This window comes from Microplitis demolitor, chromosome 5 (genome assembly GCF_026212275.2).
Source record: "Microplitis demolitor isolate Queensland-Clemson2020A chromosome 5, iyMicDemo2.1a, whole genome shotgun sequence".
Classification (NCBI taxonomy): Eukaryota; Metazoa; Arthropoda; class Insecta; order Hymenoptera; family Braconidae; genus Microplitis; species Microplitis demolitor.
This window is the reverse complement of record NC_068549.1, coordinates 7,745,001-7,770,174: the sequence shown is the minus strand read 5'-3', so window position 1 is coordinate 7,770,174 and position 25,174 is coordinate 7,745,001. Positions and strand designations below refer to the sequence as shown.

The 25,174-nt window shown below is 31.1% G+C and overlaps 2 protein-coding genes, 1 long non-coding RNA gene and 2 other non-coding genes across 5 annotated transcripts; 3 read left to right on the top strand and 2 right to left on the bottom strand.

Moving 5' to 3' along the window:
* The first annotated feature begins 1,785 nt into the window (after nucleotides 1-1,785).
* LOC103569514 (kelch domain-containing protein 10 homolog) lies at nucleotides 1,786-3,564 on the top strand. Its single transcript, XM_008546851.2, has 3 exons — nucleotides 1,786-2,779; nucleotides 2,873-3,229; nucleotides 3,310-3,564. Exons 1-3 carry the CDS (start codon nucleotides 2,090-2,092, stop codon nucleotides 3,475-3,477), a joined length of 1,215 nt encoding a protein of 404 aa, XP_008545073.1. The 5' UTR covers nucleotides 1,786-2,089; the 3' UTR covers nucleotides 3,478-3,564.
* A 116-nt stretch (nucleotides 3,565-3,680) lies between these two features.
* On the bottom strand, nucleotides 3,681-5,616 carry LOC128667761 (uncharacterized). The gene is made up of 3 exons (XR_008403714.1): nucleotides 5,421-5,616; nucleotides 5,217-5,299; nucleotides 3,681-4,037 (listed from the first exon to the last, which is right to left on the bottom strand). It is a non-coding gene; the product is annotated as an uncharacterized LOC128667761 (long non-coding RNA).
* Nucleotides 5,617-9,815: 4,199 nt separating this feature from the next.
* LOC103569515 (calcium homeostasis endoplasmic reticulum protein) lies at nucleotides 9,816-18,955 on the bottom strand. The gene is made up of 8 exons (XM_053739057.1): nucleotides 18,728-18,955; nucleotides 18,302-18,472; nucleotides 14,034-14,697; nucleotides 13,896-13,967; nucleotides 13,440-13,836; nucleotides 12,954-13,375; nucleotides 10,437-10,829; nucleotides 9,816-10,349 (listed from the first exon to the last, which is right to left on the bottom strand). The coding sequence occupies exons 1-8, from the start codon at nucleotides 18,744-18,746 to the stop codon at nucleotides 10,055-10,057; spliced, it is 2,433 nt and encodes an 810-aa protein (XP_053595032.1). The 5' UTR covers nucleotides 18,747-18,955; the 3' UTR covers nucleotides 9,816-10,054.
* A 3,156-nt stretch (nucleotides 18,956-22,111) lies between these two features.
* LOC128667909 (small subunit ribosomal RNA) lies at nucleotides 22,112-24,021 on the top strand. Its single transcript, XR_008403823.1, has one exon. It is a non-coding gene; the product is annotated as a small subunit ribosomal RNA (ribosomal RNA).
* Nucleotides 24,022-24,438: 417 nt separating this feature from the next.
* On the top strand, nucleotides 24,439-24,593 carry LOC128667890 (5.8S ribosomal RNA). The gene has a single exon (XR_008403804.1). It is a non-coding gene; the product is annotated as a 5.8S ribosomal RNA (ribosomal RNA).
* Nucleotides 24,594-25,174: the final 581 nt, after the last annotated feature.

The following is a 25,174-nucleotide window of genomic DNA, read 5'->3' as shown; positions in this document are numbered from 1 at the left end:
TGGTGTACAGGAGTTGCGACCAACTTGTTAGCAACTTGGCGGCAATTTCATACTGTGAAACTGTTGGCGACAAGTTGGCTACAAGTATCTAAGCAACTTGTAGTCAACTTTTAGGCAACAGTTACACGAGCTGAAAGTTGTTGACAAGTTTCTCGTAAAGTTGCCGTCAACTTATGGAAATGCACGCATTAATTAAAGCATTGACATATTAATAAATCATTTATCGATTTAAAGGCCATCTTCAGCCAGTGTTCTCACTTATTAAAAATTTTTAATAACTTAGCTATCATAAATTTATCAAAATTTTATCGACTAATGAAAAAAAAGTTAAAGCATTGATTAAAAAAGCGGAAAATCATCGCTGAGAATTTGAATTTTCAAATTTTGTACGCTAAAATTTATTTGACATATTTCGTTCAACTCCTAATTAATAATAACTGTAATTAATTTTTTTTAATTTTATATTATGGAGAAATTATAACTACATTGTTTTTTTCCAATTAAGGTTTAAATTTTTTATGATTAATTAATAAAATTTGAATACAGTTATGACAGTTGAGTCATTGAAAATTTTTGAAAACTGGGGGTACTGTCTGAGAATGTCCTTAATAATTTGTTCTCTAGTTTATCAGCGGATATATTTAGCTGAGGTCGATATTATCGAGATATTTATGTGCGTTTAATATAAAAAAAAAAAAAAAAAAAAAGTCAACCGTTGAATTGATGCATGAGGATTTTGATTCTATTTATTATTTTAAAAATTCATTGAAAAGTTCTATAATTATTTAAAAAATGTACGTATTTAAGCCGCATGTTTTTACTGAACTTTCACCGAAGAGTATTGCGAAACCTACAAGAAGAATGAACTCAATTATACGATGTAATGGTAAAAATTTATATATTGTCAATGGTGAGGATCCAACTGTTGCGGATTTTCTAGAACTCTCAGATGAATTTCGTGATTTCTGGGTGTATAATTTAGCTGAAGCACAATGGAGATTAATGAGGAATGAAAGTAATTTACCAGATTATAATGATTTAATTTTTGGTACGATTTTTGAATCAAATTATTTATTTATTTGTATAATACCAATTCCTTTTAATAACGAACTGTCAAGTCGCAAATGTCGATTACATATTTGTGATTTAAAAACCGAAAGTATACTTGTCCAGGAGACAAGTGGACAAATTCCATATCCTACATTTACAATTAATTTAATTCGCCATGGAAAATATTTTTATACGGTTGGAATCAAAAGAGATAATGGAAAATTTTCCGATGTATATAAATTAAATATGGAAAATGGTGTATGGGTTCTTATAAGTTTGAATAACTAATAAGTTTGTAACATCAGTATCATTTTGACTGTGTTTAACCTCAATACGTCTATCGTGTAAACTTCTTTTTTTCGTTTTTTTTCCTTTTCTGATAATTTTAAAGGTTTATTATCAACAGCTTCTGATACTAATTTACCTTTCCAATATTTCCTCTTTTTAATATTACTTTCTTCCGTAATTAATAAAAACAAAAATCAGCTGACATTCTTTTCTGTTTACTCACTTATACACACTACCAAATAGTACTCGTATTAGACCTGAGCTTCAGCTAGTAATAAATATTGTGACCAACAATAAAACACAAAAAGAATTACTGAACACTAGCACGCCGTTGCCGCGTTTATTTTTTACTCACTTATTTCATTAAAAAAACATTATTTTATTAAAAAAAAATTTTTTTTATGATTCAATGCAATTATAATGAAAATATATTGTGTTAATTCCTTAAAGTATAATTCAATTCATAACATACTCTACTAATGAAATTTTGGTGTGAAAGAGTTGTAATCTTGCAAAAATACAATAGAAAATCCATGAGATCCCCTAGGAAGATAATCGGTATCGAATCTCATTCATGTGCGTCTCATACAAAAATTAAAACGAGTGAACCTTTAACGTATACACTAAAAAATAAAATAATTTACTTTAAATAATATTCTAATTTATGAATAAAAATTGCACGAGGATTTGAATTTTATTTATTATTTTAAAAAGTCATAAAAAAGTATTATAATTCTTTTAGTATTTGAAAATGTATGTATTCAAACCACATGTTTTTACTGAACATTCGCCGAAGAATATTGTGACACTTGTAAGAAGAATGGCATCGAAGATACAATGTGATGGTAAAAACATATATATTTACAGCGGCGAGCGTTTGACATTTTCGGAAAGTTTAGATTTATCGGGTAATTTTTTATTCGCTACATCAGAACCAAAAGTTCGAGATATCGAGGTGTACAATCTAGCTCGACAACAATGGAGATTAATGTGGAATGAAAATAATTTACCAGATAATAATGATTTCATTTGCAGTACTATTTTTGAATCAAATTATTTAGTTTTTTGCACACTCCAAGTACCTTTTAATCGCGAATTGTCAGACCGCATATGTCGATTACATATTTGTAATTTAAATACCAAAAGTGTACTTGTCAAGGAGACAACTGGACAAATTCCATATGCTACATTTTCAAAAAATTTAATTCGTCATGGAAAATATTTGTATGTTGTCGGATTCAAAGCACTTCTTCAAAAATTTCCCGATGTATATAAATTGAATATGGAAAACGGTGTATGGGAAGTTGATTATATTTGCCCAGGACCTAATGACTATACATTAATTTTGAGATCATTACATACTTTAGTTTATGATAAGAATATGATTTATGTATTTGATGATAAACGTATTGACTCCGAACTTGATACATTTCATTTACACGTAGGTACTTTTACTACGCTGACAAATTTTTTGACAAAAACAAATATTTATGTAATTTTTTATTTATTTATAAACGCCTCTCTTTAATTTTAGGAAATCTTGGCATTTGATTTAGAAAAGCACTGCTGGATAATAGGAAAAACTCTTGGTGATGAAAATCACATACCGCAGTATCCAACTCGAAGAAAAAAGTTTGCGTTAACGAGTTATAGTGATCCAGATTCTGGTGAAATAAATGTAATAATATCTGGAGGAATGGGTTATTATGGTACTAGAGATATCTACAATGATGTCTGGAGACTGAGTCTCACAAGTTTGAAATGGACGAGTCTTGGTAGATTTGGTATTGTCTTACCTTGCCAGGTTTATAGTCATTCAATGACCGTTTCTCCTGCTGGAAAATTATTCACATTTGGTGGATGGATTGCCAATAAAAATACGAGATATTATGTAATTATTAAATTTAAATATAACTGTTAATTTTTAATATTATTAATGTTTGAGTAAATAATACTGGTAATTTATTTTAGCCAACTTTTATTTCTACTTTACACTCAACTTGGCTCAGGATTCCTAAACTCACAGACATTTGTTGGGAAGCTGTTTTACATTACTATCCAAACTTGATATCAATGACTGACGAGGAAATTATGTCCCTCGGCCTTCCATTGCAGTTACTCAAGTCGCGTATTAATTAATAAAATACTTAATTACTTCATTGTATTCATTTTTTTATTTATTACACACTAGCATTTAAAATCATAATATTCATAAATTCATTTGAAACCAAATTTAGAATTTTTTTTTAATTTACTGTTACTTTTTTATAATAAAAAATGTACTAAAAAATTAAATGTCTTGTTCTTTTATTCTATAATAATATATGTCACGAAGTAGACAGTTTTTTTTTATTTATATTAAAAATTATCTTTTTTTTTCTATAATTACTATTTTTCTTACGTATTCTTCATCCAGATCTTAAATCGTTTTTTTTAGTTCCTAATCACACAATTCACTATTTCACCGGATCTGTATCGGAAAGTTTAAATTTTTCCCTCTGTCTGAAGAATTGCGCATGCGTTAATTTCTATCATTTCCTTTTTCTCAGCAGAGAAAAGGAGGACTATCTTCCCTCCAAACAAGGCAGTAATTTGCACTTCCGTTTCAGGTAGGGTGAAAATGAGTTAAAAATTTTAACAATTAATTTTCGAGTTATACGGTCCATTCATCTTACTGAGGTCGCCATTGCCGAGATATCCTTTGAAGTGATACATAAAAAAATAAAATTAATTACTTTACATAAGATTTTAATTCATCAATAAAAATTGCACATTTTTGATTTTCTTTATTATTTTAAAAATTAATAAAAAAGTTTAATAAATATTTTGAAAATGTATGCATTCAAGCCGCACGTATTTACTGAACACTCTTTATACAGTATTACAAAACCTAAAGGAAGAATAATGGACGCAATAATATGCTGTGATGGTAAAAATTTATATTTTAACGACGAGTTTGTAAGTAATAGGGAATTTCATAATATCTGGGAGTACAATTTAGCTGGACAACAATAGAGATTATTGATAGCAATAAGGCGTCTAAACAAATCACTATATACTAGTGATTCAACTATTGGTATCATTTTTGAATCAAATTATTCAGTTATTTGCATACTACAAAGGCAATACACATTGCAAAGATCTTACAATGACGAACTGTCAAACCGCACATGTCAATTACATATTTGTGATTTGAATAGTAAAAGTAGTCTAGTTCGAAGGACAAGTAGACAAATTCTACATCATTCACTTCCACATAATTTCATTCGCCATGGAAAATATTTGTATACTGTTGGAATCGTAAGAGATTATTATCAAAGCTTTTTCGATGTATATAAATTAAATATGGAAAATGATGTATGGGAAGTTGTTTACATCTGTTGAGGACTTGATGCTAATGAACCAGTTGGTGGATCAGGTCATATTTTAGTTTATGGGAACAATATGATTTATGTATTCGGTGATTGTTATCTTCGTCCCAGAGAGGATTCATTTTCGTTTCTCGTAAGCACTTTTATAACGTTGATAAATTTTTTTATAAAAACCAATATTCATATAAAATGTTTTATTTCAGAAAATACCGGCCTTTGATTTGGAAAAATGCTGTTGGAAAACAATAGACACTTATGGTGATGAAAATCACACACCGCAACATCCATCTAATAGAGTTGGATTCGGTGTAACGAGTTATACTGATCCAGATTCTGGTGAAATGAACGTAATTATATCTGGAGGAGCATTTCATAAATATGAATATGATAATGACGGTGAAGGTGGGGAAGGATTCCGTGGTGTCTATGTTGAGTTTTATGATGTCTGGAGATTAAATCTCACAAGTTTAAAATGGACGTGTCTCGAGAGATTTAGTATTGTCTTACCTCGTCGCATTGAGTATCATTCAATCACCATTTCTCCTACTAGGAAATTGTTTTTATTTTATGAACAGACTCCTGATTATGACCTGGAACAAGTATTTATCATTAAATTTATTTACAATTGTTAATTGTTGATGCTATTAATGTTTGAATAATTAAAATTGGTAATTTATTTTAGGAAAACGGCACTTCTGCTTTATACTCAACTTGGATCAGGATTCCCAAACTCACATACATTTGTTGGGAAGCTGTTTTCCATTACTTTCCAAACTTGAAATCGATGATTGACGAAGAAATCATTTCCCTCGGAATTCCATTGCAGCCATTCAAGACGCATATTGATTAATAAAATATTTATAAATCAATTCTTTGTATTTAGTTTTTTATTTAAAACACCCTAGCTCTTAAAATTGTAAGGGTTATGAATTTATTTGAAACCAAATTTATTACTCTCTAGTTGACCAATTGCTGATAAATTTTTGATGAGTAAAGTACAGATTTTTTTTTATAATCAAAAATTTTTTCTACAAATATTAAAGATAAATAACCTAATTATCGAAATTTTTCTAAAATTTACTATTAATTTTATTATTTTTGTTATTTTGTTATTTTTCTTGACAATATAAAAACAACCCATTGTACTCTGACAATAAACGTCTGTAGGCATCTAGGCAAACGGAGTGTTTGTTCCAATAATTCTCTCCAATAAAGTTCTGTCTTAATGGACTGTACCTTCCTATGGTCACTTGAGTACTTATGAATTGGAGATGGAAAATTAAAGCAGTATCATTAATTAAAGCCATGTTCTGATATTGCACTACGAGCACTGTTCAGTGCTTTTAATGCATGTCGGAGGTATATGGTAATATCCTTGTATTATTAAAATATTCTAAAATGAGAAACGTTCAGAAATAGTTCAAAATTAGTTTTTCTGATCGTATTTTGCGCTGAAAAATGGTAATTTGTAGTTTTAAGTCAATTGTTTTTTTCTGTGTATTTTCAGAAGTTTGAAAATCGTTTAAAAAAAGGTTGGTCATTGTATCACATTTTGATGTTTAGAATAATCAACACGGTCAGCAGTTTATTAACCTTTTTTCAACAATTTTTTTTTACGTGGGTTAGCGTCACTTCAAATGGCGGGATTTTTTAATAAGTAAATGAAGCGATAATTAATGATATGAAAAACTTTATTATACTTTATGAAATTACATCAATATGTTTTGTTAGAGAAATATAAAATTTTTTTAATAACAATAATAATAAGAAAAAATTGAAAGGATAACTGAGTAATTATTAGCTTTTATATTAAACTGTTATTATTATTATTATTATTATTGGTGGGTTGACGTGTGTAGCCTCTGTAGACCTTTTACACTTCTGTCTTTAAACCCTTATTGAACAAAGCGATTCATTCAATGATATATATTGAGACAAATCGCTTTTTCTCTTTGCGATTTTTACCAGCAGCCTCCAAAATTCGCGGGTTGAACCCTGGCTTAAGCTGGCCCCTAACAATATTTGATTTTACTTGGACAGAGCAGTGGGCTGGGGTTCTTGCAAAGCAAAGACCCGCACTTATTCAAACACAGCAACGTATGTAAAACTCACTAACTTACCTCACGGCTTATTACTTATCAATAGATTTCTTATTGTTGATTGAATTATCAATTCTTACTTAATCAATAATATTTTTAATGAACTACTTAATAATTCTTACCAGTAACATAGGACAGAAATAGGATGAATAGTGATAGACAGAGTAAAGGGAATTTATTAGAAAAGTACAGGTTTATTGCCAATTATAATAAGGTTCAAGTACTTACAGTAAACGTCTCTGCAAAATACAATACAAGAATTTGTCCTGGTTTATACCGCTGGAGATTCAATAATTATCTACGTGAACAACGTAATTACAGCACTCTGAACTTATTATTTGACTTTAATATTATTTATAATGCGAGTATACCGTCGGTAACGAACAGTAATATTCAATTTACTTAAACTAACTTTATTTATAATAATTAATGCGAAACAATAAAATAATGTCGCAAGTAGAATTTCCAGATTATTAACAGAGTATATTGTAACTTAATTAATGCAGAATAATTATCGCAATTTGATAATAAAAGAAAATACGTCTAAACGCTAATTGATCCAGGATCGAAGTCATTGACCGATGAATTTGGGTGTAGGACTAGCCTCGGGACTCTGTCCCCACTTCACCCTTACGGTTATGCGTCAACGTGAAAATTAGTCATATGACGACGGTACTATGACTTATGTAGTTTCAGACGGTAACAGGACGGGGAAAAATGGGAACCGCAAGGCTGAGGACGACGAAGACAATTCACATTGTCTCAATATATATATATATTAGTAGTAAAATAGAATCGTTTCTTTTAATCGGGAAACTGTCTTCTTCCTATTCTCTGCCATATCCTACTATCTGCTCTTTTTACCTAACTTTCATAGCCTGCAGCCCGACTTGTGTCTACTGCACTGCATCATTACGTGATATCATACATCTCAGCTGACGGTGGAAGTGCAGCGGTATGGGGAAACCACAGAGAAAACCCATTCCAGTACAGCCGGTACAGGCGAAGCTCCAGTGATCGATAAAATTCCCATTTTAACGGTCACTAGATCTTTATTCCGTACCTAGCGCTCAGAAACCTCCATTCGAGCCCGATGCGTGGCTAACCGGTCACCCAGCCAAGTAGTATTCATGCTCAATGCTCCTTGACTTGGTGATCATCCGAACTACACGCGTACCAAACGGCAGCTGCTGCTGCTATATTATATTAAAATAATATTTAAGGATAGAAAATAGAAAAGACTTGTAATAATTAATGAACATGTTAATAAAAGTTATTGAATGATGAATACTTTAATATTTTAATTATAAAGTGTTGTCGAACACCAAATTATTGTACTGAGTTTCGATTCTTTTTCTTGATCAACTTGTTAGTTTGTCTGAAAATATGAAAAATAAAATAAATAAACAAAAATAGCGTTGAGTAAAACATGAACCGAAGTACGTACCCGTGGGATATTGTATCAGTTAATTTCACTAGTTAAAAAGTCCAAATTTTTCCAAGAATTCCATTACTGAAGGAGAATTTGATTTTTTAAATTCTTTGAAGTTTTGAGTCCTGATAACCCTTTCGATATTTGCTGTGACGATCAGCTAAAGTCATTATTGTTAATGCATTGTCGACAGTTAAAGTTTTACAGAGTGATTCTTCACAAATTTCTTTAAGCGATGGTATCTGATACTTGTCTGCAGCTTCTTATAGATCATCAGCAACATCATCTAGACCAGTTACTTTATCAGTGTGGATGTACTCAAGAACATTTTTAAATATCTCTGGAGTAATGTCTGGTATTGATATTTTACTTTCTTTTTTCTCGGCCATTTCATGTGAAAACATTGCGGCTAGAACAGGACTTCGCGCCATCAGAATAATTCTATGAGCTTGGAATTCTTTATTACTCACATTGATAATAACATCATAACCCATTTTAGTGTCGAAAAGTTCTGCCCGTGTAAAAAAAAAGTTCGAAAAAGTTCAAAAAAGTTCGACAGTCGAACTTCGAAATTTGTTACAAAACCCAACTTATATTAATTTATTTAATACGAATAGCATTACAAACTAAAATCTTGGATGCCTTTGAAACTTTGAGGGTAAATTGGACCGCCAAAATTTTTAGGATGAAAAGTAGGGAGGGAAATGGCCCAATAGAGTAAAATAGACCCACGGGGTCAAAATGGTAAATCCAAATTTTTAACATTAAAAGAATTGGGGGGGGGGGGGGGGGGGTGGCACTAGGGCAAAGTTGTCCCCGAGGAACAAAAAAGTGTTTCCAAAATTTGTGACATGAAAAGTGGGAGGAGAGTGGAGAGGGGGGGGGGGGAATCATCGGGACAAAATGGTCCCCCCAAATTTTTAGATAACTCAAAAAATTGGAGGCAAAATGGTACTCCCCAAAATTTTAGCATAAAAAAATTGGTTTTTGTGAGCAGGAACTATCTGTGACCAAATTGACCCCCCAAAATTTTTAGCATAAAAAAATTTTTGGGTGGAAGAAAATAGACCCCCGAGGAAAAAATAGTCCCCTACAAATTAAGTTAAAAATTTCTAAAAAAGTTCGATATTTTCAAAACTTTTTCGATAAATTGTAGCAATTGTGGAAAAATTCGATATTTTCAGAATTTTCTTGATAATTTTTATCACAGAATGGTACGAAATTTTTTGGATGATTTTCACGAAAGAAGATCTGAAAAAGTTCGATATTTTCGGAACTTTTTCGATAATTTTTATTACCGAAATTCGAATGGTTCAGAACTTTTTTGATGATTTCCATTATCGAAAAAGTTCTAAAATTATCGAACTTCGGTGATAAAAATATAACTGAACAAGGAAAACAGATTCAAGTTAATTTTTTTTTATTAAATAGTAATTTTAATAAATCATTTATTTAAAATTTTTAAGACATTTCAGTATTATCACGAGAATTATCTTCTTTAATTTTAGTTGTGAAAAATGGAAATTAATAAAAATTAATATAATTTTTTTTATGATCTTATATTGATAATTATTAGTTCTAATAATAAGCCTCTAAAAAAAAAAAAAAAAATAATTGCATATATGACCAAAATTGATTAAATTACAATTTCATCAATCGGATAGATTTAGCCATAATATTTACAATGGCATTGAATTTAAGATAAAATTTGAATAACAATCATATTCATTTGATGTAATATTAATTGAGGAATGCAAAAAACCATAAGAACTGCAAGCAGATAATAATAATTAAAAATAAAAATTACAAAATTATTAATCTCGGTCTCCTCTTTCTTCAGCGCGTTCTTCTGCTCTTGCTTTCATTCTTGTAATAAAAGCTTGTCCTTTACTTTTCCGGAAGTTTTCATAAGGGTCATTTAAATTAATACCAACACCTTTGTACTGATCATTTTTATCTCGAATTTCTCCACCGGATATAGGTGCTTCGATACCTTGTTCATTGGCTCCTAAACCAGCACCACTCCAACCCATTTTTTTTAATAACTGATGACCTTTATTACTTTCATCTAATGACGATTCTAATGGAAGTTTACTGTACGTTGTGCCACTAAAATTTGAATTTAAAATACCAATTAAGATAAGGAGAATCGTAAATTATTTATTTATTTATTTTTTTTTTTCAAAAATTACTTACAGAAAACTGGGCGGTGTAGGACTGCGATCTTGCCGGTCATTTCTTCTGTCGGGACTTCGTTCTTTATTACTATTTCTCCTGCGTCTATTCCTATTATTATGAACGACGCCACCATGTGCATTGCTACTATTATTACGATTATTACGTCGGTGATTGTTTGTTGCAGGAGATTTAGATCGACTTCTTCCTCGTGATCTAGATCGCGATCTACTTCGTGATTTACTTCTGTATCGTTTTTTTGGTGGACTAGGACTTTTTGATCGTGGTCTCAAAATTGGTGACGGTGATCTAGATTTAATTCTCAATCCTGCTAGAATATCTTCTTCTTTGCGTTTACGTGCAGCATTTTTCGCTTTATAATATTCATACAAACCCAATTTCTCCCATCCATCGCTGAAAAAAAAATTAATATGTTTACATCATAAATAAAAACAATAATTATACTGTAAGAAATTTGCGGAGTGAGCGCGGATTAAATCTGGAGTGAATCCGAGGCAGATGAATTTGTATTTAATTAATTCCTTTGGAGTGAAATTCACTACGAAGGGGAGTTTATTTTAATATGGAAACTCCGAATTGGAATGAATGCAGATTTAAATAAAATCCAGTTTACTTCAAAATTACCCCGTTGAAAAAACAAACTCCCTATTTACTCAGTTTGCGGAATGATATTTTATCAAATTTCAGAACTCTAAGTGACGGAGTGAATTCAGATTTGAATAAAATCGGTAATCAATTCGAATTCAGTCGCGATTTTTTACCGACTAATACTTGAACAATTAAAAAAAAAAAATCTGAAAACCGTCTGACCCTGCGGGCCAGCCCCAAAACTTCCCGCTGTTTGCGAGTTTAGGGAGCTCAGAAGTATTATTACTTGTGAATTTCGAGCTTAAAAATTTGTTGGGCCGTTAAAACATACCTTCACTGAAAAATTATAATTTTTGTTCGACGATATCTTTGAAACGAACGAACCGATTTGAACGTTCTTGATGGCAGTCGAAAGAGCTCAACAAGACTTAAAACTGAATACATTTTGAGGCGGATCGGGCAACTGATTTATAAGTTATACGCAAAAAACCAAAAAAAAATTTTTATTTTTATTCTTCGTATAACTCGTAAGTTACATGACCGATCTACCCCAAAATTCAATCAAGTCTAAGTTTTGGTAAACCCTCTCGATTGCCACCAAGTACGTTCTAATCGGATAATTCGATCCAAAGATATCGTCGGACAAAAAAAGTTTACACACACACTCACACACATACACACGGAAGTCCACCTGGGAATAGTCAGAATAGCTTTCTAAGACCTCAAAACGTCGACATCTGATGAAAACTCGATTTTCGGAAATCGGACCGAAACCAATAACTTTCCTTTTTTTGAAAATTTGCAATTTTCTTAGCGGAAAGTTAAAAAAAATCAGAAAAACAGTTGACCCTGTGGGCCAACCCCAAAACTTCCCGCTGTTTTCGGGCTCAGAGAACCTGAAAACGTTACTATTGGTAAACTTTTGAGCTCTTCGAGCTCAAAAAATGGCTGGACTGAAAGTAAGTAATTTTTGTCTGATATCTTTGAAATAAATCGACCGATTTGCACGTGCTTTGCGGCAATCGAAAGAGCTTGTTGAGACTTAAACATAAATCAGTCGAGCGATTCACGAATTATGCAACAAAAATTTTAAAAAAGATCTGATTTGAATATTTTTGAAATTATTTTAATATTTACACTACACTTTTTGCGTAAGCTGGTAAAAATTTTATCGATTTTCAAGGATAATTGTCATGGAAATTTATTTATTTCACATTAATGCCGATTTGTTGAGATAATTTTAAAATTTAAATCTCAATTTTTAATAAAAATACAATTTCATTATTTAAAAATATATATTTTATGTGATTAACCAAGATATTCAGTTTGATTTTGGTTTAAAAAATTGTAAAAATACAATACTAATTTTTTTTTTAAATCTTAATTAGTTTTTGATAACTATGAGTTTATTAGTAAATATAATTTTTAATTAAAATTCAGGTTTTCAAAATAACTATTGGCTTTAAAATAAATATTATTTTAAATTCATTTACTTATGAACATTAAAAGAAACAAAAAAAGTTCTTTTTATTAACTTTTATTTTTTGTATAACTTGTAAGCTACTCGACCCATCGACCTCAAAATCTAATCAGTTCTAAGTCTTGGTGAGCTCTTTCGATTGCCGCCATTTACGCTCAAATCGATTCGTTCCAAAGATATCATTGGACAAAAAAAGTTCACACACACACACACACACACACACACACACACACACACACACACACACACACACACACACACACACACACACACACACACACACACACGGACGGACGGATGTCTGTCTAAAAATAGGGCTTTAATACGTCGACATTTGATGAAAACTCGATTTTCGCAAATCGGACCGAAACCAATAAATTTCCCTTTTTTTGAAAATTTTCAATTTTCTTAGCGAGAAGTTAACAAATAATAATAATAATAATTTTTACCTATCTCTCGGAGAATCATGATTGGGTGGAGCATAAAACGCTTCAACAGCAGCAACTAAACGGTCACTTGGTGGAGTAGGTGGTGGTAATCTTATAGCTTCAGGATCTAATGGTCTGTATTCGCCATCTTCTAATTTAATTAGAGGCACCATAAGTCCAGCAGGAAGTTCAAAATAAGGCATACTAGGCATTAGATCTTCAATGGAAGTTTCATGTATGACAGGTGGTGGTCCAAATCCAGGAGGTGGTTTCGAAAAATCTGGCAAAGGTACTGTAGTAAATGGTGGGGGTTCAGTTGTTGGTGTAACACCCCAACCAGGAGGAGGCTGTGAAAAATTTAAATCGCCTGCTATCGGTGGTTGTGGTGGTGGCGGAGGTCCAGCATGTGCTGGTGGCATATTTAAATTTTGTTGATTTGGAACCTAAAAAAAAATTAATTTCCTGATTATTAGACACAAACAAAATAATAATAAATTATACACTTACGATTGGCGGAGGTGGTGGGGCAGGTGCTTTTAATTGTTGATTAATACTAATTTTTTGCTGCTCTATATTTGATATCTGTCTTAACGCGTGATTGACAAATGCCTGGTGCTGAGCTTGATAATTATCAAATGTTTGTTTAGTCGAAGTTGTTATTGGAGTTATCGCATTTGCAAATTGAGCCACCAGACTCGCTTGATATTCTGACCATGATTGACTTGGTATTTTTAATTTTTCAACAATACTTTCATCAAAATAATTATTTTTTGATTCCCATAAGCTTAGAAGTTTATTGAGCTTAACTAGTTGATCACTTGATGCCGCTAACGAGGTATTGCAAAACATGGGAACAACAACATTTTCCATAGCTTGTCGAAGATCCATTGACTTTTTTCTGGCGCTGAAGAATCATCTCAACTTATTTTTCCCTTTCATTAATAATTACATGCTCTGACTTACCAATGATGTAATACGTCATTGACCAAGTAGATAACGTGAAGTTTTTGGTTGAATGTACCTCCTTGTATTACTCTGAAATAAATCATTTACTCATAAATTTAAACGAATATATTTAAATAACATATACTTTTGACATACTTTTTTAATAAATATTCAGCAATTACTTCATTACTTTGAGCAGTAATGCTGTTTTGTAGTATCCAAGCTTTGCCAGCACTTATACTGTCTTTTGTACAGCTATCAACAATTGGTTGCAAAACGGTATCGAATGCTGCTAAATCAGTATTAGTACTCTGAGCATTATTTTGAAACGCTGTTTCTTGAGCCTGTCTAACAGCATCCTCTACTCTGCCCTGTTGATCTCTCATAAGAGACGCATGTTGTGCTGCTAAATTTTGTTCAGATTGTCTAACTTGCTCTTGAAGAGCCGATTGTTGTGACTGAAGATTTGACAATTCGTTTTGTAGCCACCCAGATGGACCATTGATATTTACACTTTGTCCCGAATTACCGATTGATTGATTCACGGGCCCGATTACGTTAGGAACTGATCCTATTACTGGTGCTCCGGCATTGCTGGGTACGCTCAATGATCCAGGAACGCTGGGTAAAACTTGACCGGAATTTCCTACGGGTCCGATCCCGACCACTTGATTTAACGTATTGTTTTGAGTGCTTAAACACGGCGTAAGATTGATATTATTCATTGGTTGTGCGGCAGGTACCGATGATTGTTGTTGTTGCGAAACATTTAAACGTGGGTCCGCATTTTGCATTGGATTTATTCCTTTTTGTTTTAAAACTGTAAGTAAATATTTTAGCAAATTATTGACAAATCCTTTTTTTTCGACTCAATTAACTAATCTTCAGTAAATTTTAATATTAAACATTTTGTTGTATGCTTAAATTAATTTTAAAAAATATACTTTTTTCTTTTTTAATAAAGAAAAAGACCCATTACCCGCATACTTTTAATTAGAGTGAGATTAAAACAGTCAATATAAATTGGTAAATGAAATGAAGAATTTTTTTTTTTTTTTTTTTTTTTTTTATAGTTATTGTTTGTAATTTTAAATACATATTATAAAAAAATTTTAATTTAACGAATAATGTTGATAATTAATTATTATTAATGTTTTAAATAAAGTCGTGGGGTGTACAGTCGCTCACTAAAAGTTATGATATCCCATTACTAGATTAATACGTGGCCTTATACTCGATCAAAGACAATATTAGTTAAACTATGATAAATTTATTGATTGGGAGAATAATTTATAAAAAATATTATCTTATTTAATTTACACAAATTTTAAATATATATTTAATAACATATAATTTCAACATTTATAAAAGAATTTAACTAAACTTATACTTAATCTAACAAGCGAATGTAAAGTTACAAATGGTCGACTGAGTACGATTTTGAAAACAGTCACTTAATTTAAATTTATAATAAATTGTAAAATAATTTGATACGTCATATTCTAATGTAGGGGAAACCGGGGCATGACGGTCCCCTTAAGCCGGTAATTATTTTTTATGGCTTGTAATCTATAGGTCAACCTAATTTGGTCCTTTCTTAAGCAAATCTATTAAGATTTAACCGGAACTCAAAAAAAAAAATTTTTTTCTGGGACACGACGGCCCTCCTGAAAAAAAAAAAGCTTAATTTTTTTTTTTTTTTGATTGAAAAAAAAGATTTTAAGCACAGATACAGTACAACCTCGTTATAAGTTACTCGGTTATAAGTTACTTCCCCTATATTTGTTTTCGCTCGTCTCGAAATACTACCCCCACTCCAGTTCTGCTAAAGCAGTTTTTCGGTTGTCGTGAAAAGAATGCTTCTGTAGTCCTTTTATAAGTTAATAAAGTATATGCGTATAGATAAATGAAAAACGGCAACTAACTTATAAAAGGGCTGCAGACACAAACACGAACACGACGTATACATATGCAGAAACTGAGCAATTACCGAGTAAATGATAAGAGTAGGGGAAAGTCATTTCCAAGAAATTTTTCTACTACAGCCCCTAACAATAACTTATAACCAGGTTGTACTGTATACTATTTCCGTCTACGGAAAAGTATACCTTTATAATCCTATGGACTTCAAATTTATTGAAAAAAAGATTTCATTTAGCTGATATAACCAGTTTTATTGAAATTACTTTTTTTTTATTTTAACCACTTTATAATATATAGACCTAAAAGAGCTTTAATCGATAAATTTTTCAAATTCATTTTAATTTAGAAAAAAAAAAAATTTATGTAGCAAATTTTTTTTTCAGGTGGTCCATTATGCCCCAGATATCGCAAATCAGCCTAAAATATCTTTAAAACATCAGAGATAACATGATTTGACTCGGCTTCGCCTCGGCCAACTACATGTGATCTGAGACATTTCTTATTTTACTTCCCTAGATGTGTAATATACTATTTCTGCTCGACGTAGCCGGAAAGTTGCAATGTCGTCTAGGGCAGCGGCCCGAAAGTTGCCACTTTCCGGTTGGAGGGCAAAAAAATAATTAAAAAATTTCCTGACCATGTGTAGTAACATTAAATCATCGAAAATATTCATTTAATTCAAAATAAAATGGTATAAGTCAGTTCAATAAATATTCAATCATTGTCGTTAAATTAAAGTTTATTTTATTATTTGTCAATGATCATAAGTTTTTATTATTTATTAAATGAATAATTTTTTATTTTTTATTTTAAATCTATGTTTTTATATAACTTACTCTATAATAAAATATAAAGAAATTGTTCAGTTTCACCAGAATACATTTCATAAATAAGAACGTTTTAAAAAATATTGATCAATTACGCGAATAATAAATATCGTAAAACTTATTAGTTCAATACTAATGTATACTTTTAATGTTTTTGGTTTTCTAACTTGTCAATATGTATGTTAATAGCTTGAAGATTATGACGATTGGTTTCTACTAAGACTTTTTTTTCTAACATCCTTTCATTGTAACTGCTTCATTTTTTTTGCTATTAGAATCAATTTCTAAAAAATTTTTTTTCAAAAACGTATTACAATCGCATTCGCGCCGGACCACTTTTTGAACAGTTTTGACAGGAAAAAAAATTTATCAAATTTTTTCAGCTTTGTAATGAGATTTCCTGACTTTTCTTTGATTTTTCCAGTATAGTTAAATTCTCTGACATTTCCAGGTTTTATTAGAAATGTGGCCACCATGGTTTTGCGAAATAATATTTCTGCCGTAATGATGTAAGCAGTATAGTGTCCAGTTACTTAAGATTAATTGGATTTAAGAACGGTTTTCAGATAATTTTGTCCCAGCTTTTCTCTGAAATAAAAGCTCTACACGCAAAATAAAGGCACAGACCCAATGCTTTACTCTATGAACTAGCGAAGTGCACTTGAATTTTTTGATAACTTCCATTTGTTTACGAGAAAAGCTTGGACAAAGTTCCTATTTAATGTACAAGTGCAACAGAGATAATACCGTTTATCCAGTTGAGTGCGAATAAAAAAACAAATGAAAACGCGTCTTAAGGGCATTCTTAAACCGTGCCCCCCCCCACGTTTTAAGAATATGCAATGACCTTTAACTGTCACAGCCGTATTAAAATTTTATTAACTAATTAAAAAAAAAATTGAAACTTTAATTGAAAAAAGGACAACGTGGTAGTAATTTCGCCGAAATGTAGAATTTTAAAAAAATTACTTACAGTTGTTATCTATTAGAAGTAAAAAAAATTTGTTGAATAAATTTTATTCTAAAAAATTTAAAAATTCGAGTTATAAAATTGACATAAAGATTTTATTGAAATTTATTTTATAAATTTCGTTTAACTTTCAATTAATAACAATTGTAAGTAATTTTTTTTTTAAATCTATACCCCGGCAAAGTTATTTCTACGTTGTCCGTTTCCAATGAAGATTTTGAAAATTTTTTTGAATCAATCAATTGATAAAATTTTGATACGCTTATAACGATTGAGTCATCGAAAGTTTTTTAAAAGTGGGGGGGGGGGTGCTGTCTGAGAATAGCCTTAATGGGTAAAGATGATGAGATATTTTGAAAAACCGAGTCAGTTCTTATGAAAAATTTTTGAAAATTAAATTGGTTATTTTATATTACGCAATAAAAAATTTCATTTCAATTTTTATATATTTGCTTATTTTAGATTCGCAAACTACTATATATATATTTTTTTTTTAACGTAAATATCTGTGCTTTAGTTAAACATATTTAATTGCTAATTCAGGAATAAAAAAAAAATGTCGAATGTCTGTTACTTTTATTATTATAATTAATAGTCAAAAATATAATTACTGATAAGAAAAACCAAATAATGTATCTACAATAAACTATATTTGATAATAAATTAAAACTATCATGTATATTTTTATTGAAAAAACAACTTACTAGCTTGTTCAGTTGTTACTTTATATTGATAATAATTGAAATATTCTCCTCCGAAAAGAAAACTAAATTTTGGGTTATCCTTCTGTTTATTTTTTGTCATCTGCTCAAACTCAGGTCCATTTCTAGCGACGAATTGTGCTAGCTTGTCAATTATATTCCGCAGTTCTATATCTGTAATTAAATATATGAAATTTTTAATTTGTATTTTATTATTTACACATTATTATTGCATTGTTACAGGTCACTTAACCTCCAAATACCAAATTTAAGTTAGAGTTTAAAAATAAAATTCTTATATTATAAAATAGCGGTTAACTTTTTTAGTTTTGCTTTAAATATTTCAATTATTTATAATTATATATTTATATAAACAGTGCAATGAAATTCAATAAAATATCGAGATACCGGTTAAAAATATTAAATTACCTGACGGTGCTTGATCCATTATAAATTAAAATTTAAAAATCATCAATAAATAAATTAAAAATGTACAGCAGTTATTTATATTTAGTCATTTAATTATACTAATAAATCATAAATGTTAAACGCATAATGATTTTTTTAACAGTAATACAACGAAAAATACACTTGATTTAATAAAAAGGAATTTTTTCAGTTTACATACAGCACTATACAGTTTTAATGCTCCCTTATTTTCTGACTATACCATTTAGTTCAGTAAAATTCATTTTTATTTGCTGAGTAGACATTATATATAGGTATATTATGTGTATATATTTATTATGCAGAACATAAAGGAATCTCTTGTACCAAAGTAAGATAATTTGCTGCCATTGTCGACAGTCGTAAGAACGGAAAAGTTGTTAATTGCGATCAACTTGACGACAACTTGACAGTTTGAAACTGTTAACTTCAAGTTAACTTTAACTTTCTCTGATATAACGAAATAATTTAATAGGATTAAAAATATTTAATATTTTAGTCCTTCTAAATCATGTAAATCATTCGAAATATTCTCAATTGGTCGTACTAAATCATTCTTAATATGATACCAAAATTAGCCGACATATAATAATTTTTGAAATTTATTTTAAATGATTAATAATAAAAGAAAAATATTTTAAAAAATTGCACTTATAATTTACTGAATTTTCCTTCATTATAAAGGGGCAAGCTTAGAACACGCAACAATTAAAACGTAGTATTGAAGATCACCGCTTATATAGTAATAATTACAATGGAAGCTATTATAAATATTTATAAAAACTTAATTTTCATTTAGTAATAATTAATAGTAAACTTGAAAATAAATCAACTATGCTTAGAAAATACGATTAATGATAATGAGAAATGTTTTAATCGTTTAAAATACTGATAAATCGTCAATTGATGATTGAAGAGTATTAAAAACAATTGAAACTAATATTATTTTATGAATAAAGACGATTCATGACAATTACAAATTTCTAATCGTCATGAATCATTTTTGATCGTAAAATAATAAATAATCTTTTGACGATAAAAAATGATTGAGTGTAAAAAACCGTGAGGATTATGAGTATTAAAGGGATGCCAATCAAAAACCTTTCGTAGTTATAAATCGTAAATATCTAAGCTATATTGATTAAGATGTAATGAATTAACGTGAGACAAACGTGACCTGTTATAAAACATGTTATTTCTAGCCTGGCGGATGTCATTTTCATGTTTCGACTACTTTTTATTATATTTTATTTATTTATCAATCCAAATAAATTAATTAGTCATAATCTAATTTATTAGTTTTATTGTACATCGTTTCGATTGTCATTTGTTTAAAATAAATTTTTTAATTCTGTTGGTTATGTTTATTTATGGATTTGACATTTGGTAAATCGAGTGCTGTCAAGAATTATTTATAATAATGCATTTGTGAGATATCATTACTATTCGTCATCAGTACATCAGGGCTAATCAATTATATGAGTATGTGATTTTTGTTGGTTTAAAAATTAATGGTACAATAAAAGTTTAAAAAAACGATTATTCTAAACAGTTTCAAAGAGTTTATAGTGAAGACGTATGAGTTTCAATTTAATAATGGCGTTAAGAATTTTGTATTTACGCTTTCTGAAGGAGTATAGTTATTAGGAGTTCAACTTTTATGATTCTTCGGTTGAGTCGGATACATTCACTAAAATTTCAGGATAATCACGTAACTAATATTATTTAATTTCTTAAGCCCCATATATTCATCAATATATTCTAATAATTGTTTTTAATAAATTTTAAAGATTATGAGTCTTCCAGCTTATTTATTTATGCACCAGAAGATGGTATGACCCGTAATTTAGTGTATAAAGAAGCATTGTCATAACTTTTTAGTAATGTAGTTATGTGAATTAATTATTATTTGGTTCGACTTTAAAATTGTAATCAAATTTTATAAATAGGTGTATATTGAAAAAAAGTACATTTACAAAAAAATAATTAATAACAAATATAAAATTTTTCAAGAATAGTTTATTAATAACTAAACATAAATTTCAGCCCAGCGAAGCGGATGAGGGGCAGCTAGTATTTTAATAAATTACCATCTTATTTTTTTAATGTTTTTATAAATATTTATAATTATTCATTATAATAATACAAATATACATGGTTCTTATATGATACTTATGGTTAGAAAACAAATTAATTCATTATTAAGCTACTGTATGTAGAAATATAAATTAAATAATTTGTTCCGTATGAATACACTCATCTAAATAATTAGTATATATATATAAAAAAAAAAAAAGTTTCCAGCGGCTATAAAAAAAAGCAGTTGTTCTATCTAACTTGAAATTTAATAAAAATGAAATGAATCATCATTTTTGGATATTAATATATATGAAATAAAAACATTCAATATGATCTACTATAGTTCAACAACTCTCAAGAATATTATCGTATGTAATATCATAAGTGAGAAAAAATTCAAAATCAAACTTTTTTTTTAAGTAAATATACTAAAAATAATCGTAAATTGATAAAACATAAAGTATAATAAATATTAATAAAAAAATGATATTAAAAAGTATTTGAGAATTATTTTATTTTTTAATTAAAAATGATATCAAGTAATTAAAACAAAAAAATAATTAATTTACGTAATTTTTAAATAAGTTTCTTATAACGAATATTTATATGAATATTGAGAAGAAAAAGTTAATAATAAATCGCTGGTGTTATAAATTTAAAAATTTTTCGAGTATCAACATGTAATATAGATGCAGAGAGATACCGTATTTCCGCTGCGGCTGACGCAGCCAGTAGTTAGCTCGCGACAAAGATTATTTTTTACGCCGGCTCGTACTAGTATGAAAGAGTAGTCAGTTGAAGCGATTCGAGTAAGCGCTGTCAGATACTGACTACGGCAAGTTGTATACTATTAACGTAACATTACCACGGGTTGATGTCTATGACTGAATGACTCTTTATGTGGTAAATCGCTACGGCGTTTATATAATATTATGTATAACTAAAAATTAGTGTACAAATATGAAACTGAGTATCGACTTACTTGTTTCCGAGCAAGAATAAAATATCACGTTTACGTGTATATAAAAAACCAAGTCGCTTTGATAATAAAATATCTAGCGAGAGTAATATTTATAAAAATGAGAGGTTGTTTGAAAAATAAAATTATTATTCAATATTGTGAATAAATAATGTAGATTCAAAAATTATAAAGTGTTGTAATAAGCAAATGCTTATAAAAACAGCACCACTTTTACAACAGATAGGATTTTTAAAATACTATCATGTATGTATAAAGTGAAAGAGGAGTTATTCTGATGTTTTAAAAAATAAAACATATAACGAAGCTCCCTGGTTGATCCTGCCAGTAGTCATATGCTTGTCTCAAAGATTAAGCCATGCATGTCTCAGTACATGCCGTATTAAGGTGAAACCGCGAATGGCTCATTAAATCAGTTATGGTTCCTTAGATCGTACCCACATTTACTTGGATAACTGTGGTAATTCTAGAGCTAATACATGCAAACCAGAGTTCCGACCAGAGATGGAAGGAACGCTTTTATTAGATCAAAACCAATCGGTGGCTTGTCCATCGTTACTTTTGGTGACTCTGAATAACTTTCTGCTGATCGTATGGTCTAGTACCGACGACGAATCTTTCAAATGTCTGCCTTATCAACTGTCGATGGTAGGTTCTGCGCCTACCATGGTTGTAACGGGTAACGGGGAATCAGGGTTCGATTCCGGAGAGGGAGCCTGAGAAACGGCTACCACATCCAAGGAAGGCAGCAGGCGCGCAAATTACCCACTCCCGGCACGGGGAGGTAGTGACGAAAAATAACGATACGGGACTCATCCGAGGCCCCGTAATCGGAATGAATACACTTTAAATCCTTTAATGAGGATCCATTGGAGGGCAAGTCTGGTGCCAGCAGCCGCGGTAATTCCAGCTCCAATAGCGTATATTAAAGTTGTTGCGGTTAAAAAGCTCGTAGTTGAATCTGTGTTTCATACTGTTGGTTCATCGCTCGCGGTGTTAACTGGCATGTTATGAAATGTCCTACCGGTGGATTTAGCTGAGGTTAAACTTAGCGGTCCAATTTAATCCTATCGCGGTGCTCTTAATTGAGTGTCGAGGTAGGCCGGTACGTTTACTTTGAACAAATTAGAGTGCTTAAAGCAGGCTTATTTTGCCTGAATACTGTGTGCATGGAATAATAGAATAGGACCTCGGTTCTATTTTGTTGGTTTTCGGAATACCGAGGTAATGATTAATAGGGACAGATGGGGGCATTCGTATTGCGACGTTAGAGGTGAAATTCTTGGATCGTCGCAAGACGAACAGAAGCGAAAGCATTTGCCAAAAATGTTTTCATTAATCAAGAACGAAAGTTAGAGGTTCGAAGGCGATCAGATACCGCCCTAGTTCTAACCATAAACGATGCCAGCTAGCGATCCGCTGATGTTCCTCCGATGACTCAGCGGGCAGCTTCCGGGAAACCAAAGCTTTTGGGTTCCGGGGGAAGTATGGTTGCAAAGCTGAAACTTAAAGGAATTGACGGAAGGGCACCACCAGGAGTGGAGCCTGCGGCTTAATTTGACTCAACACGGGAAACCTCACCAGGCCCGGACACCGGAAGGATTGACAGATTGATAGCTCTTTCTTGATTCGGTGGGTGGTGGTGCATGGCCGTTCTTAGTTGGTGGAGCGATTTGTCTGGTTAATTCCGATAACGAACGAGACTCTAGCCTGCTAAATAGGCGTTTTTGGTATCTTGAAAGATTTACTTGATTTTCGGATCAAGTGATTTTTACTACCAACGTAAATAAATATCTTCTTAGAGGGACAGGCGGCTTCTAGCCGCACGAGATTGAGCAATAACAGGTCTGTGATGCCCTTAGATGTTCTGGGCCGCACGCGCGCTACACTGAAAGAATCAACGTGTCTTCCCTGGCCGAAAGGCCCGGGTAACCCGCTGAACCTCTTTCGTGCTAGGGATTGGGGCTTGCAATTATTCCCCATGAACGAGGAATTCCCAGTAAGCACGAGTCATAAGCTCGTGTTGATTACGTCCCTGCCCTTTGTACACACCGCCCGTCGCTACTACCGATTGAATGATTTAGTGAGGTCTTCGGACTGATGCGCGGCAATGTTTTGGCATTGCCGATGTTGTTGGAAAGATGACCAAACTTGATTATTTAGAGGAAGTAAAAGTCGTAACAAGGTTTCCGTAGGTGAACCTGCGGAAGGATCATTAACGTATAATATACAATACAAAATTTTGTATCTGTAATATATATATACATATAAATATTACTTTCAAAAGTGTTAACACACGCTATATAAAAAGTATATTGAATGAATACTTATGAGTATCTTCAGAAACTTTGTGTTCGATTATATTTGTATCACATAGTCATGGTAACCTATACTAGTCTATACTCTAAATGTCTTGTGCATATATTGTGTAGATGAGGTTTTTAAATGAATATACGCCATGGCTGAATTATATTTACAAAGTTTCGTTGCCATATACATCTGATGTATAGATGGCAATTTTACATTAGAATAGGATATAATATGTTTCTAATGTAAAAGACATTTTGTCAATGTATAAAAATTAAGTCAACAAGCATAAAATAGAAAATATCAATATTTTCTTAAAAAAGATGATTATCCTGAACGGTGGATCACTTGGCTCGTAAATCGATGAAGAACGCAGCTAATTGCGCGTCAACTTGTGAACTGCAGGACACATGAACATCGACATTTCGAACGCACATTGCGGTCCACGGATCCAATTCCCGGACCACACTTGGCTGAGGGTCGTTTATTATATAAAAACTGCTTACATTGATTGTACTAGCGAGAAAATATACAATGAATGTTCATCATCAATAATTGATTATAAAATAAGATGATGTCGTTTGAAATAATTATTTTTTACTTGAATCAGTGAATTGTTATAATATTTTAGTGCAACTGATTTTCGAGTTTACGAATTATATTTATTTTATAAACCGTAAACAGTTGTTACTTTTTAGTTCACTTGTATTTTAATTCAAATTGACGACCTCAGATTAAGTGAGACTACCCGCTGAATTTAAGCATATTAATAAGCGGAGGAAAAGAAACTAACAAGGATTTCCTTAGTAACGGCGAGTGAACAGGAATTAGCCCAGCACTAAATCCTATGGTTATGCCATTAGGAGATGTAGTGTTTAGGAGGAATCATTTAACCCGAGATACATTATCATGTCCAAGTCCATCTTGAATGGGGCCATTTACCCATAGAGGGTGCCAGGCCCGTAGTGACTGGAAATTGTTTCAGGTGATTCTCTCCTTAGAGTCGGGTTGCTTGAGAGTGCAGCTCTAAGTGGGTGGTAAACTCCATCTAAGGCTAAATATTG